The 13,615-nt window shown below is 69.6% G+C and overlaps 3 protein-coding genes across 9 annotated transcripts in view; 2 read left to right on the top strand and 1 right to left on the bottom strand.

Annotated features, from left to right (window-relative positions):
• Nucleotides 1-286: 286 nt before the first annotated feature.
• TUBB3 (tubulin beta 3 class III) lies at nucleotides 287-4,782 on the top strand. Its single transcript, XM_041483897.1, has 5 exons — nucleotides 287-1,227; nucleotides 1,696-1,720; nucleotides 2,290-2,398; nucleotides 3,159-3,269; nucleotides 3,593-4,782. Exons 1-5 carry the CDS (start codon nucleotides 287-289, stop codon nucleotides 4,666-4,668), a joined length of 2,262 nt encoding a protein of 753 aa, XP_041339831.1. The 3' UTR covers nucleotides 4,669-4,782.
• Nucleotides 4,783-5,407: 625 nt separating this feature from the next.
• DEF8 (differentially expressed in FDCP 8 homolog) lies at nucleotides 5,408-10,151 on the top strand. 6 transcript variants are annotated; one of them, XM_041484662.1, is made up of 12 exons: nucleotides 5,413-5,456; nucleotides 6,098-6,213; nucleotides 6,319-6,401; nucleotides 6,483-6,632; nucleotides 6,837-6,978; nucleotides 7,051-7,215; nucleotides 7,719-7,846; nucleotides 8,305-8,418; nucleotides 8,891-8,971; nucleotides 9,080-9,220; nucleotides 9,318-9,427; nucleotides 9,506-10,151. In XM_041484662.1, exons 1-12 carry the CDS (start codon nucleotides 5,440-5,442, stop codon nucleotides 9,606-9,608), a joined length of 1,350 nt encoding a protein of 449 aa, XP_041340596.1. In that variant the 5' UTR covers nucleotides 5,413-5,439; the 3' UTR covers nucleotides 9,609-10,151. The 6 variants fall into 6 exon arrangements, with proteins under 6 accessions (XP_041340577.1, XP_041340596.1, XP_041340604.1 ...); XM_041484670.1 differs by having other exon boundaries at nucleotides 5,438-5,456; nucleotides 6,095-6,213; nucleotides 6,513-6,632; XM_041484653.1 differs by having other exon boundaries at nucleotides 5,439-5,456; nucleotides 6,095-6,213.
• A 393-nt stretch (nucleotides 10,152-10,544) lies between these two features.
• The window catches only part of DBNDD1 (dysbindin domain containing 1), a 3,381-nt gene continuing 310 nt past the window's right edge, over nucleotides 10,545-13,615 (bottom strand). The window contains exons 2-5 of one of the 2 annotated variants that reach the window (XM_041484457.1): nucleotides 12,724-12,851; nucleotides 11,677-11,823; nucleotides 11,138-11,278; nucleotides 10,545-11,058 (exon numbers count right to left, since the gene is read on the bottom strand). In XM_041484457.1, coding sequence (XP_041340391.1) covers nucleotides 10,889-11,058; nucleotides 11,138-11,278; nucleotides 11,677-11,823; nucleotides 12,724-12,772 — 507 coding nt within the window. In that variant the 5' untranslated portion in view covers nucleotides 12,773-12,851 and the 3' untranslated portion in view covers nucleotides 10,545-10,888. The remainder of the gene's footprint in view (nucleotides 11,059-11,137; nucleotides 11,279-11,676; nucleotides 11,824-12,723; nucleotides 12,852-13,615) is intronic. The other variant, XM_041484467.1, reaches the window with a different exon arrangement.

Genomic DNA, 13,615 nt, shown 5'->3' with positions numbered 1-13,615 from the left:
CTGCAGGAGCCGCTTTAAAGTGGGGCAGAGAAAGGGCCCTTTCTTCCCCAGCACCCTGGGCCGGCGGGCGTGGGACGCCGGGCAGCGCTGGCACGGAGAGCGGCCGCCACACCGGAGGGTCCCGGCGGGCACACGACACCCCCGGCACATCCCAGGCCTCCCGTCCCCAATTCCTCGGCATCCCCTCGGCCTCGCCGCCGGGCGCCGCGGGAGAACTGGCGGGGCACAACGGGGGCTCGGGGGCTGTGCGGGTGCCACGGGGGGCCCCGGGGCTGAGGAGGGGGTCATGTCGACGCTGGCCCCCCTGCGTCTGCTGCGCGAGCCCTCGAATGCCAGCGAGGGCAACCACAGCAACACCACGGTCGGGGCCGGTGGTGGCTGGTGCCAGGGGCTGGACATTCCCAACGAGCTGTTCCTGGCGCTGGGGCTGGTGAGCCTGGTGGAGAACCTGCTGGTGGTGGCAGCCATCCTGAAGAACAGGAACCTGCACTCGCCCACCTACTACTTCATCTGCTGCCTGGCGGTGTCGGACATGCTGGTGAGCATCAGCAACCTGGCGGAGATGCTCTTCATGCTGCTGCTGGAGCACGGGGTGCTGGTGATGCGCCCCAGCATCGTCCGCCACATGGACAGCGTCATCGACACGCTCATCTGCAGCTCCGTGGTCTCGTCCCTCTCCTTCCTGGGGGTCATCGCCGTTGACCGCTACATCACCATCTTCTACGCGCTGCGCTACCACAGCATCATGACCCTGCAGCGCGCCGTGGTCACCATGGCCAGCGTCTGGCTGGCCAGCACCGTCTCCAGCGCCGTCTTGATCACCTACTACCGCAGCAACACCGTCCTCCTCTGCCTCATCGGCTTCTTCCTCTTCATGCTGGTCCTCATGCTGGTGCTCTACATCCACATGTTCGCCCTCGCCCGCCACCACCTCCACAGCATCTCCAGCCAGCAGAAGCCACCCACTGCCCACCGTGGTGGCAGCCTGAAGGGCGCCGTCACCCTCACCATCCTCCTGGGCGTCTTCTTTATCTGCTGGGGGCCCTTCTTCTTCCACCTCATCCTCATCGTCACCTGTCCCACCAACCCTTTCTGCACCTGCTTCTTCAGCTATTTCAACCTCTTCCTCATCCTCATCATCTGTAACTCGGTGATTGACCCCCTCATCTACGCCTTCCGGAGCCAGGAGCTCCGGCGGACGCTGCGGGAGGTGGTGACGTGCTCCTGGTAGGCAGGGGGACACGGTACCGGCACGGCCACCCCCGCCCTGAAATGGACGGATGGACGGACTGACGGATGGACAGGACGAGCCGCGGGGTGCCCGGTCCGGGCGAGGGACTCGCGGTTCCCAATAAAGGCTCTTTGCAGTGATGCTGTGACTGGCATCGGGCGGCCCCGGGGAGCCCCGAGGGGAGAGGTCCCTCCCGGTCCCGCCGCTCGGTCAAGGGTCACTTGCTCCCGGCGGGAACCGGGAAGGACCGGCTGGGCGGCGGGAGGCTGGACCCTGCGCGCGGGGTGGTCCCGGCCGCCCCCGGACAAAGGGCCCATCACCGTCGCCTTTGTTCTCGGGCCGCGCCCGCCGCCGCCCACCTCGGCACCGGCACCGGCACTGTCCCCGGTCCCGCGGGGGCGACGGGCGACCGGGACCCCCAAGGTGGCCCTCCCGTACCCTGTCCCTACCCCTCCCCGTTCCAGGACGCGGTTGGGAAGGGTGTCCCCTGTGTGTCCCCCCGCCCTGCCGCCGCCGCCGCCGCCGCCGCCCCGGGATGCTCCCGCCGCCGCCGGGTGGTCCCATGGCACCCGCACGGCTCCCGGGGTGTCCCCGCTCCCCGTGGGTGCCGGGGGCGCCCCCCCGGCCGTGCCCCCCGCGGGTGCCGGTGTCCCCGCTCCGCCGCGGCGGGGCGTGGCCGCGGGCGGGGCCGGCCCGCCCGCCGGGGGTCCCGGCGCCCCCCGCCCTGCTCGGGATTTTGGGTGTCTGGGGGATCCCCCTGCCCCCGCCCCGCTGAGCCCTGTCCCGGGGTTTGAGGAGTCCTGATACCCCCCGCCCTGCTCGGGATTTTGAGGGATCCCGGTGCCCGCCGCCCCGCTGGGACCTGCCCAGCCGTTTGGGGAGTCCCGGTGCCCCTCGCCTCTCCCTGTCTGGGGATTTCAGTGTTTGGGGTATCCCAGTGCCTCTTGCCCCACCCAGCCCTGCCTAGGGATGGGAGGATCCCGGTGCCCCGTGCCTCGCCCGGGGGCCTGGGGGTGTTCCAATGCCTCCCACCCTGCTGAGCTCCCCGTCCTCCCCAGTTCTGGGAGGTGATCAGCGACGAGCACGGCATCGACCCCAGCGGCAACTACGTGGGGGACTCGGACCTGCAGCTTGAGCGCATCAGCGTCTACTACAATGAGGCCTCTTGTAAGCGACCCCCCCTCGGCACCTCCCTGGCACGGCAGCCTGGCACCCCCGCCCTGGGCTGGGGTGGGGCCCCAGTCTGACCCCCCCAGTGCAGGAGGAGCTGGGTCTGCTGGGATGGGGAGGGGGGCACATAGACAGACCCACCCCATGGAGGTGTGGGGTGGGCAGGCACGTGCACCCCCATTTCGTTTGGGGCAGGGGGAAATCGTGCACGCCCAGTTCCATGGGACCCTGCGATTTGGGAGGGGTCACACACAACACCTGCACCCCAGCCCTGTTGGCCCAGGGAGGGCAGACATGTGCACCCACCCCCTGAGACCCTGCACTGTGGGGGGGCAGGGGGCACATGTTCCTCCAAGTTCATGGGACCCTGTAGGTGGGTGGGGGCATGACACATGTCCCACCCCATGGGACACTGTGGTGTGAGGGGGACACCACACATGCACCCAGTCCCACGGGACCTTGGGGTTTGTGGAGAGAGGGACACCTGCACTGGCCCTGTAGCATCCTGTGGTGTGGGAGGGACAAAACACCAACATCCCCCCAGCCCACGGGGAATGGGGCAGACATGTGCACCCACCCCATGTGACCCCCATTGTTTGGGGGGCACGAGACATGCACCCACACCACATCTGGGATTTAGGGAGGGAACACAACCTGTGTACCCAGCCCCATAGAACCCTGCAGGGTGGAGGGAGCACCCCTGGGTCGGGATGGGGGGGCGGCAGCAGGTCCCCTCCCGTCATGGGGTCTCTCTCAGCTCACAAGTACGTGCCTCGCGCCATCCTGGTGGACCTGGAGCCGGGGACGATGGACAGCGTGCGCTCGGGTGCCTTCGGCCACCTCTTCCGCCCTGACAACTTCATCTTCGGTAGGTCCCCTGGGAGGGAGGGAGGGAGGGAGGGAGGGGTGCACCGTGCCCCGATGTTTCCCCAGCCCCAGCATCCTCGGACCCGCCCGGCCAGTCGCCATCCCCGGGGCACTCGGCGGGCACACCCCTCCCGCGCCGCGGGGCCCGGCGCTGCCGGCTCGCCGCCAAACCTCTGCGGTTCCTGCTTCCCACCCCGCCCCGGCGTCAGATCTCCCCGGTGCTGCCGGCGGCAGCGGCTGGTCCCAGCCCCGATCCTCTCCCCGCTCCCCTCGGGCCGTGGGCGTGGGGGCCAGCGGCCATCGGATCCTCTTTTCTTTTCCCAGGGCAGAGCGGTGCCGGGAACAACTGGGCCAAGGGGCACTACACAGAGGGGGCCGAGCTGGTGGACTCGGTGCTGGATGTGGTGCGGAAGGAGTGCGAGAACTGCGACTGCCTGCAGGGCTTCCAGCTGACCCATTCCCTGGGCGGCGGCACCGGCTCGGGCATGGGCACGCTGCTGATCAGCAAGGTGCGCGAGGAGTACCCCGACCGCATCATGAACACCTTCAGCGTGGTGCCGTCCCCCAAGGTGTCCGACACGGTGGTGGAGCCCTACAACGCCACGCTGTCCGTGCACCAGCTGGTGGAGAACACGGACGAGACCTACTGCATCGACAACGAGGCGCTCTACGACATCTGCTTCCGCACCCTCAAGCTGGCCACCCCCACCTACGGCGACCTCAACCACCTGGTGTCGGCCACCATGAGCGGCGTCACCACCTCCCTGCGCTTCCCGGGCCAGCTCAACGCCGACCTGCGCAAGCTGGCCGTCAACATGGTGCCCTTCCCGCGGCTGCACTTCTTCATGCCCGGCTTCGCGCCGCTGACGGCGCGCGGCAGCCAGCAGTACCGCGCCCTCACCGTGCCCGAGCTCACCCAGCAGATGTTTGATGCCAAGAACATGATGGCCGCCTGCGACCCCCGCCACGGCCGCTACCTCACCGTGGCCACTGTCTTCCGTGGCCGCATGTCCATGAAGGAGGTGGATGAGCAGATGTTGGCCATCCAGAGCAAGAACAGCTCCTACTTTGTGGAGTGGATCCCCAACAACGTCAAGGTGGCCGTGTGCGACATCCCGCCGCGGGGGCTGAAGATGTCCTCCACCTTCATCGGGAACAGCACGGCCATCCAGGAGCTCTTCAAGAGGATCTCGGAGCAGTTCACGGCCATGTTCCGGCGCAAGGCCTTCCTGCACTGGTACACGGGCGAGGGCATGGACGAGATGGAGTTCACCGAGGCCGAGAGCAACATGAATGACCTGGTGTCCGAGTACCAGCAGTACCAGGACGCCACGGCCGAGGAGGAGGGCGAGATGTACGAGGACGACGAGGAGGAGTCGGAGGCGCAGGGCGCCAAGTGACGCCCGCCGCGCCCAGCACTGCCCGCGGCCCCCCGGCTTCGCGCTGCTGCAGCCCCAGGTGCTGCTCCCCCCGCCGTCCCCTCAGTGTCTCCTGACCCCATTCCCCCCTGAGCCGGCTCGGCCCCTCGCCCCCCCTTCCTACCTCCCCCCTTTTCGTTTTTTACTGGTTTGTGTCTTATTATTTTTTTTGAATACTTAATAAATTTATTGCTGTCCAGGTACTGCCTGTCTGTGCCTGCTGGGTAGGGGGGACAGGGGACACCCACACTGTTCAGCTCCCCCAGCCATTCCCAGCCAGAGGAGGTGTTTGGGAAGCCCCCATGCACTGCGCCCCACCCTCAGATCCAGCTGCCCCAGGCAGGCTGTGCCTTTGTCCCCACTGTCACCCTTCTCCATGCTGGGGGGGTGTGGCAGGACACAGCTGGCCCTTTGTTCCCCAATCTGAGGTGGTAGCACAGACCCCAGGGTGTTCCCCAGGGCTGGGTGTGTGCCCAGCTGTGGAGGACTCAGCACACCCCTGGACCTGAGCCCCCGGTTTTGGAGACCATTGACCGGCAGGGCTGTGGGCTGTAGGAACAAGGGGCTGTGGGGATGGGGACACTGGGGATGAAGGCTGTAGGGGTGGGGTCTGTAGGGGTGGAGACAGTGAGGATGGAGGCTGTGGGTTGTGGGGATGGGGGCTGTAGGGACAAGGTATGGTAGGGCTGGGGGTTCTGGGGCCGGGGGCTGTCGGGGTGACAGGAGGGGCTGCGAGGCCCTCGGGGGGCTGGGATGCGTGGACGGTGCCGGTACGTGGTGACCGTGGGCCGAAGCGGGCGGTGGCGGCGGGGCAGGGCGGGGGCACGGGCGTGGGAGGCGGAGAGACGCGTCTGTCCGCGGGGACCGAGACGGGAACGGGAACGGAGACGGCGACGGGGTATGGTGCCAGCACCGAGGTGTCGGGGACGGGGGCGGTGCTGGGGTGGTGGTGCTTGTGACAGAATGCCGGTGCCGGTGTTTGTGCCGGTGGCGGTGTGTCGGTGTGTCGGTGTCACTGCCGGTGCCGGTGTCGGTGTGTCGGTGGCAGTGCTGGGGTTTCTGTGGGTGTACCCGGGTGTCGGTGTGGGGGTGTCAGTGCCCGTGCCGGGGTTTCAGCGTTGCTGTAGGGGTGCCGGTGCCGGTGCCGGTACCCCCGGTGGGTGTACCGGGGTGTTGCTGCTGCTGGGGAGGTGGCGGTGCTGAGGTGGCAGTGCCAGGGGGGTGGTGCCGGCGTGTCAGTGCCGGTGCTGGGACATCAGTGCCGTGACAGGCTGTTGGTGACAGTGCCGGTGCTGCCGAGGTGCCATTGGTGCCTGGGATGGGGTGATTGTGCCGGTGCCTGTGACGGGGTGCCGGTGGTGGTGCCGGTGCCCGTGCTGGGCTGACTCAGGCGGTGTCCTCTGGCCAGCAGGACGGTGGCGATGGCGTCGGATGAGCGGCTGGCCCGCTTCCGCCAGGCCCACCTGAACCCCTTCAACAAGAGCCCCGAGCAGCCGGAGCGCCCCGACGGAGCCTCCCCTGCCCCAGGTGGGTGCTGCTTCCCCCACCGCCCCCCCTGCCCACACTGGGGTGGGCAGCCAGCCCCAGCCCCTGTTCCGGGGTGGTCCAGCCCCCCATGAGACCCCTTTGCAGCCCAGCAGCCGGATCCCACCCCAGGGGACCCCGAGGGCGCCCTGGACCTGGGGCTGGCCGAGGACCACTTCTCCCGGCCCGTGGTGAGTGGGGAGGGCGTTGTGGGGCTGGGGGGGACGCGGGGGGCTCAGCTCACCCTCCTGCTCCTGCGGTGGTGCTGGCAGGGGCTGATCCTGGCGTCGGACGTGCCGCAGCTGCGCCGGGCCATCGAGGAGTGCAAGCGGGTGATCCTGGCGCTGCCCGAGCACTCCGAGCGACAGAAGGACGCCGTGGTCCGGCTCATCCACCTCCGCCTCAAGCTGCAGGAGCTGAAGGTGGGGCTGAGGCTGGGGCTGGGGCCCAGGGGGTCTCTGTGGCTGGGGGTCCGTGCTGACACCCATCTCTGGAAGGCTGGACCGGCATTGGAGCAGCCTGGGATGGTGGAAGGTGTCCCACCCACGGCAGGGGAGGACCTTTAAGGTTCAACCCAAGCCATTCCCTAATTCTTTAGTTCTGTGACCCCCCCTTTCCCCCTGCAGGACCCTGGTGAGGATGAGCCCAACATCCGGGTGGTGCTGGAGCATCGTTTCTACAAGGAGAAGAGTAAGAGCGTCAAGCAGATGTGTGACAAGTGCAGCACCATCATCTGGGGGCTCATCCAGACCTGGTACACCTGCACAGGTGGGTCTGGCACACCCCCTGCACGTCCCCGTCTGCCCCATGCCCACCCTGACCCCCAGCTGCGCCCCCCAGGCTGCTACTACCGCTGCCACAGCAAGTGCCTGCCGCTGGTGAGCCGGCCGTGCGTGCGGGCCCAGGTCAGCCACCAGGCCGAGTACCAGCTCAGCATCTGCCCCGAGAGCGGGCTGGACAGCCAGGACTACCGCTGCGCCGAGTGCCGGGCCCCCATCTCCCTGCGTGAGCCCCTGCTGCTGGGGGGCTGGGGGAGCAGGGCATGGGAGGGCTCTGGGTCATGGGGCTCTGTGGGGCTTGGGGAAACCAGGGCTGGGGGGGCTGGGGGGAGCTCATAGCTGGGGGCTCTGTGGGGCTGGGATGAGCTGAGGGCTCTGTGGGGTTGGGGTGTAGGGCTGGGGGGCTCATGAAGCTCTGTGGGACTGAGGGGTGGTGAGGATGAGGGGGCTGAGGGAGCCTCTGGGGCTGGGCTCCCTTGGGGGGCTCTCTGAGGCTGGGGGAGCTGCTGGGGCTGAGGGGCTGAGGGCTGGGAGGTGTGTGGGGCTGGCAGGAGCTGACAGTGTGGGCTATGGGGGCTGGGAGTCATGGGGATCTGGGGAAGGTGACACTGGGGCCCTGCCGTGTCCCCAGGTGTTGCTGGGTGTCCTGGGGGCACGCACAGGGTGTGGGCTGAGCAGAGAGCAGGGCGGTGCCCGTGCCAGCCCCGTGCCAGCCCTGTGCCACCACAGGGGGGGTGCCCAGCGAGGCCCGGCAGTGCGACTACACCGGCCTCTACTACTGCTCCAGCTGCCACTGGAACGACCTGGCCGTGGTGCCCGCCCGTGCCATCCACAACTGGGACTTCGAGCCCCGCAAGGTGCCCCTGGCGTGGGCTGGGGGCACCCTGGGTGTCACAGGAGACCCTTGGGACACTGGCCCTGAGTGGAGGCCATCTGGGGGGCCATGTCCTTGTTCGTGGGGGTCCCTGGGAAGTGCATCCCTGGGTAGAGGTGACTTGGGAGCTGTCCTTTGTCATGGGGGTCCCTGGGGGGCATGTCCCTTGGTAGAGGTCACTTGGGGGATCTCATCCCTGATCTTGCATGTCCCTGGGGACCGTGGCCTTGTGTAGATGTCACCTGGGGGACCACACCCCTGGGCATGGGGGCCACGTCCCTGGTCATGGGGGTCACTGGGCAGAGATCACTTGAGGGGAAGCCATGTCCCCCGGGCCGTGTCCCCAGGGCCGTGTCCCTGTGATGGGTCCCTGTGATGGGTCCGTGGGTGGTGGCAGCAGGGCTGGCGGGTGCTGACGGTGGCCCTGGCGGTGTTGGGCAGGTGTCACGGTGCAGCATGAGGTACCTGGCACTGATGGTGTCACGGCCGGTGCTGAAGCTGCGGGAGATCAACCCACTGCTCTTCAACTACGTGGAGGAGCTGGTGGAGATCCGGGTGAGTGCTGGGTCTGGGAGGACACCCCACAAGGACAGGGGACACCTCAGAGGGCCTGGGCAGTGAGCAGGAGGTGGGGGGACCCCAGTGGCACCCACGGGGTCCCACAGAGAGGAAGCAAGGTGGGGTGGGGGGTTTGGGGCAGAGGGTGCCCAGACTTTAACAGGGATGAACTTGACTCAGTCTGGTCTTTTTCTTGTCATGCTCCTGTCCCCATCCTCACCCTCATCCTGCCCCTACCATTGCCCTTTTCCCTATGGTCCTATTCCTGTCCCCACCTCTGTCCCCACTGCTGTATGTCCATCCCATTCCTGTCTCAATCCCCATCCTTTCCTGTTCTCACACTGTTTCCATCTCATCCTTGCCCTGTCCCCATCCTGCCCCTGCCACTGCTGTTTGCCCTGTCCTTGGGATCCCTGCCCTACACCCATTCCTGTCCCCATTCCCACCCCTGCCGTGGTGTCCCCTGCAGAAGCTGCGCCAGGACATCCTGCTGATGAAGCCCTACTTCATCACCTGCAAGGAGGCGATGGAGGCGCGGCTGCTGCTGCAGGTCGGGCTGGGGGCCAGGGCCAGGCGTGGCCTGGCGGTCACACGGCGGTGACAGTCACACAGAGGTGGCAGTCACACAGAGGTGGCACTGACACACACTCCCCCACAGCTGCAGGACCGGCAGCACTTTGTGGAGAACGACGAGATGTACTCGCTGCAGGACCTGATCGACATCGAGGCCGGGCGCCTCGGCTGCTCGCTCACCGAGATCCACACGCTCTTTGCCAAGCACATCAAGCTGGACTGCGAGGTGAGCCCATGCTGGGGGCAGAGCCGTGGGGAGACCCCCGTGGGGCCAGTGGAGTGCTGGCAGGGTCACCAGTGTCACCTTCTGCCTGCTCCCCCAGCGATGCCAGGCCAAGGGCTTCGTCTGTGAGCTGTGCCGGGAGGGCGATGTGCTCTTCCCCTTCGACAGCCACACCTCGGTCTGCGCCGACTGCTCTGCCGTCTTCCACAGGTACCGGCACGCTGGGGCGGGAGGTGGGGACGGGGGGGTGGCAGGGAGTGACCCAACACTGTCCCCCTCCCTCTCCAGGGACTGCTACTACGACAACTCCACCACCTGCCCGCGCTGCGCCCGGCTGAGCCTGCGGAAGCAATCCCTGTTCCAGGACTCCGGCACGGAGGCAGAGCCCTGAGGGGGGTCTGGCCCCACTGTGGGGTCTCAGGCCCAAGGCTGCCCCCCACCCACCACAGGGCCCTGGGATGGACACAATCAGCCCAGTGGGGGTTTGGGGACTGGGGTGGCCCCGGCTCCGGGATGCTCTGCTCATGGACGTGGCAGCACTGCCGGGAGGGAATCACTGCTGGAGACCAGCCCTTCCCGGGAGCATGGAGAGCCTCACCGGAGGGCCGGGATCGGGTTAGCTGGGATCCGGTAAAGGCCCCACAGCGGCTCCTGCCGTCCCTGCCTGGAACCGGGCTGCGGGCCAGGGCTGCTGCTGCGCGGCCCTGCAGTGACAGCTGCTGGCAGGAGGGCTCAGCCCTGGCACCGCCATGGGACCGAGTCCCTGCCACACACAGTACCGGACTCTGCTCCCTCCCCAGTCCGCGGCACCACCGTTACCGGGGCCGAGCTCCGGGGGGATGCTGCGGGATCCTCCCGGGGCTGGACCGGGTGCGGTGTGGAGCCGCTGCCTCCCCTTCTCCCGGTGTTTCCTGTAGCATTAAGGAGCCTCTTTGCGCAACCCAGCACTCGTGTCCCTGCTTCGGGCGGCGGCGGGGGGCACCGGGGCACGGGCAGGATGTGCGAATGCCCGGGGGCGGCAGCCCGGGAGCTCCCGCCGAGGCTGGGGCTGCCGGGGGCGAGCACCGGCACCGACCCGGCCCCGGGCCGCTCCGCGGGCCAGCGCCGCCCGCGGGACGGAATTGCGCTGCGCGACGTGGTCGGGGATGTGCCGCAGTCACCGCCGGTCTCCCGCCCATCGAGAGTGGCCGCTGCCCCGGTACCCGGTACGGCCGGGCACCCCCCTTCCTGCTGCTCCCGAGGTGTTCCGTGCCCCCAACTCCTCCCGCTCCCCAGCGCGGCGGCGCAGACGGGCAGAGGCCGGCGGTGGGTCGGTCGGTCGGTTTTACCGGATCACAGCACTGCTACATCAGAACCGGGCGGGCACCGGCACCGGCATCGGCCGCGCTCCGTCGGGCCGCGCTGAGCCGTGCGACCCGTCCGGTCCTGCCCCATCCGCCGCTCCCGGCAGCCAAGGCCGTGCCGCTCCCGGGGGCCGGCGGGACCGGCCCGGTTTCCCCCCGGGGCCGCGGGCCACCGGCTGAGGGCAGCCCGGTACGTCCCCGCCGCGCGGCTGGGGCCGCCTCTGCCCTCCGGGCGGGCTAACGGGAGTCCTGCGCCCGGGGACGGGCTCCATCGGTACCGACGGGACCAGCGCCGGCGTGTCCCGGTGTCCCGCGGTGGGCTCTGTCCCTACGGCTCCCGCGGGCGCTCGGCGGGCAGGAAGGCGTCCGGGGGTCCCGGGGGTCCCGGAGGCAGCTCGGGGTCACTCAGGTGTTTCTTGTCCCGGCCCTGCTCCCGCGCGCGGGTCCAGGAGGGCGAGCGCAGGTACCCGGCCCGCGGCGGCGGCGGCGGCTGCAGCCCTGCGGGACGCACGGGCGGTCAGCGGCGCACCGGCACGGCCGGACAGACCGGCCCCGGCGGCCCCGGACCCCCGCTCACCGCCGGGCGTCTCTGCGGCCACGTTCTCCTCGTCGGAATCGGCGAAAACCTCAGCCAGCTCCTGGTCCGACATATCCGTCAGCTCGGTGAGGTCCAGCAGGTCGAAGTGCACCTCCAGCGAAGACACGCTGCTCAGGGGCTCTGCGGGCACCGGCCACGGCTGGGGACCCACCGCTGGCCCCGCTGGGGGAGCCGGGGGTCTGCTGCTTGGGGAGCACGGAGCTGGGGGCATGAGGGGCTTGGGGCGGGGGGATCATGACTGGCTGGGGGCTAGCAGGGGACTCTAGGGGTGCCAGGGGACCCCAGGGACAGGAAGGAGAGCCCGGGGGATGGCAGAAGACTGGGGACAGGCAGGAGACCCCGAGGGCCGGCTGAGGACGCTCGGGGACAGGCAGGAAACCCCGGAACGGATCCGAGGTGCTGGGGACAGGCAGGTGATGCTGTGGGCAGGCAGACATCCCAGGGACAAAGCAGGAGACCTCAGGCACAGGCAGGGATGGCAGGAGCTGGCAGGGACCCCAGCCCAGGGCCTCACTCACGTCGGCGCTCGGTGACCTGCAGCAGACCGGCGCTGGGGATGGGGATGCCACCCTGCTCCTCCGCGGGGACTCGGGGGGTCTCCTGGGCCGGCCCGTGGGTGGGGGTCCCTGCGGGGCGCTCCGGGACCAGGGGCTCCTTGCCAAGCTCTGCCACATCAGCACCTTCGGCGTCAGCGAGGGCAGCTCCTCTTGGGGCCCCCAGAGCTAGCGGGGTGCCCAGCAAGGGGCCGGGGACAGCAGGACCCCCGGGGAGGAGCGGGGGGCGGCAGAGCTGCCCGAGACCCTCGTGTCGGAAGCAGGCAGCCCCCGCCCCCCGCCCCGCGCCCCCCGCCCCGCGCAGCCCCTTTGTGTCGGCGAGACAAAGCGCAGGCTGTGCCGGGGCCGGACAAGGGCGGATTGTGCTGGGACTGTCCCCGCGAGGAGCAGGAGGGACAAGGCGGCCGCGGCACACGGCCACGGTGGCGGCACAGCCCGGGGCACACGGTGGTGGCACAGCCCGTGGTTGTGGCACACAGCGGGGGCACAGCCGTGTCTCGGGGCTGAGCGGGCACCGGGGGTGGCAGGAGGCCCTGTGTGCCCAGGGCAGCGCGGGGGGACACAGCACCCTGTCCCCCGTGCCCTGGCACCACCAACCCATGCCACCACTGAGTTACCGGGTGACAGGCTCAGGGATGGGCATCGCCCCCCTCCCACCAGGGTGGTGACAGCGGGGCAGGGACAGAGACCCCCAACCCCCAGAGAAAGGGAAGTTCCTACTGCTGGCACGCGGAGCTGCGGGACGCGGGCAGGACACCAGCGGGACAGCAGCCCCGACACTGCCTCTGCCACATCCTGACCCCGCAGGGGACATCAGGCGCTCCTGGGGCCGGGAAATGGGCTCTTCATCCCGCTCCAGAGCAGAGCAGATCCCCCCGCGGCGGACACGGGGGCAGCCCGCTCTGCCCGCTCCCGCCGCCCCGGCCCGCGCCGTGCCCGGCCCCGGCGGGTGACACTGTGCCGTGTCGCCGTAAGGAGCACGGCCCCCGCCCGCCCCACGCCCCCACCCACCAGGGCGCTGGTCCCGGCTGCAGAATTCCCCTCTGGCCTCCGCCTGCATGGTCCCGCCGTGCCACCGGCCGTGTCACCAGCAGTGTCACCAGCCGCACTGCCCGCTCGGGCCCGGGCTCACCGGCTGCCTGGCGGGAGCGGGGCCGGATCAGGGATCTCTCCCGCACGCCGTGTGCTGACTCACGGCAACCGCAGAGCCGGGCAGCCGCCGGTACCGGCACCCCCGGCACCGGGCACCCTGCGGCACCCGCGGCCCGCCCCGGTGGCACTGTCCCCGCACGGGCCCGGTGTCCCGCCGCTCCCCCGGTGCCACGGCCGGGGCTGCCCCGTGCTGGCGGGCCACACGCGGAGGGACGAGCGTGCGGGGCAGCCCCGGCACCGCCTCTGTGGCCAGGTGCAGCCCCCCCAGAGCTCCGGGCCCCCTCAGCTGTCCCAGCACAGCCACCCCTTGTCCCCGAGCCCCTGGGCACAGCGGCACCGCCACAGCCGAGCGGGATGGCTGCAAGGCACCCCACTGCTCCCCTGGGCACCCCGAGCTCCTGCGTGTCCTGTGAGCACCCTACCGCTCCTCTGCACCCCCGGGCACCCCACTGTCCCCCCACACTCCCTGGGCACCCCGTAGCGAGCCCAGGTGCCCGGTGCGCTGCCCTGCTCCGTCTGACCGCCTGGCCACCCCCCCTGTCACTGCACTGCACCCCAGCTCCTGGAGCATCCCCCTGCCCCCCGAGACCCCGGGCACTGCAGGGCTCCCTCAGCCCCCCGGACACCCCCGTGTCCCCCCACATTCTCTGGGTGCCCCGCTGCTCTCTCCCTCCGTCCCCGACTCTCTCTGCACAGACACCCCCTGTGTCCTGTCCCCGCCCCCCAACATCCCCCCCTGCAGCGGGCACCC

This window comes from Pyrgilauda ruficollis, unplaced genomic scaffold (genome assembly GCF_017590135.1).
Source record: "Pyrgilauda ruficollis isolate IOZ18807 unplaced genomic scaffold, ASM1759013v1 scaffold117, whole genome shotgun sequence".
Classification (NCBI taxonomy): Eukaryota; Metazoa; Chordata; class Aves; order Passeriformes; family Passeridae; genus Pyrgilauda; species Pyrgilauda ruficollis.
Note: the sequence above shows the minus strand (reverse complement) of the source record. Positions and strands in the feature narration are given on the sequence as shown.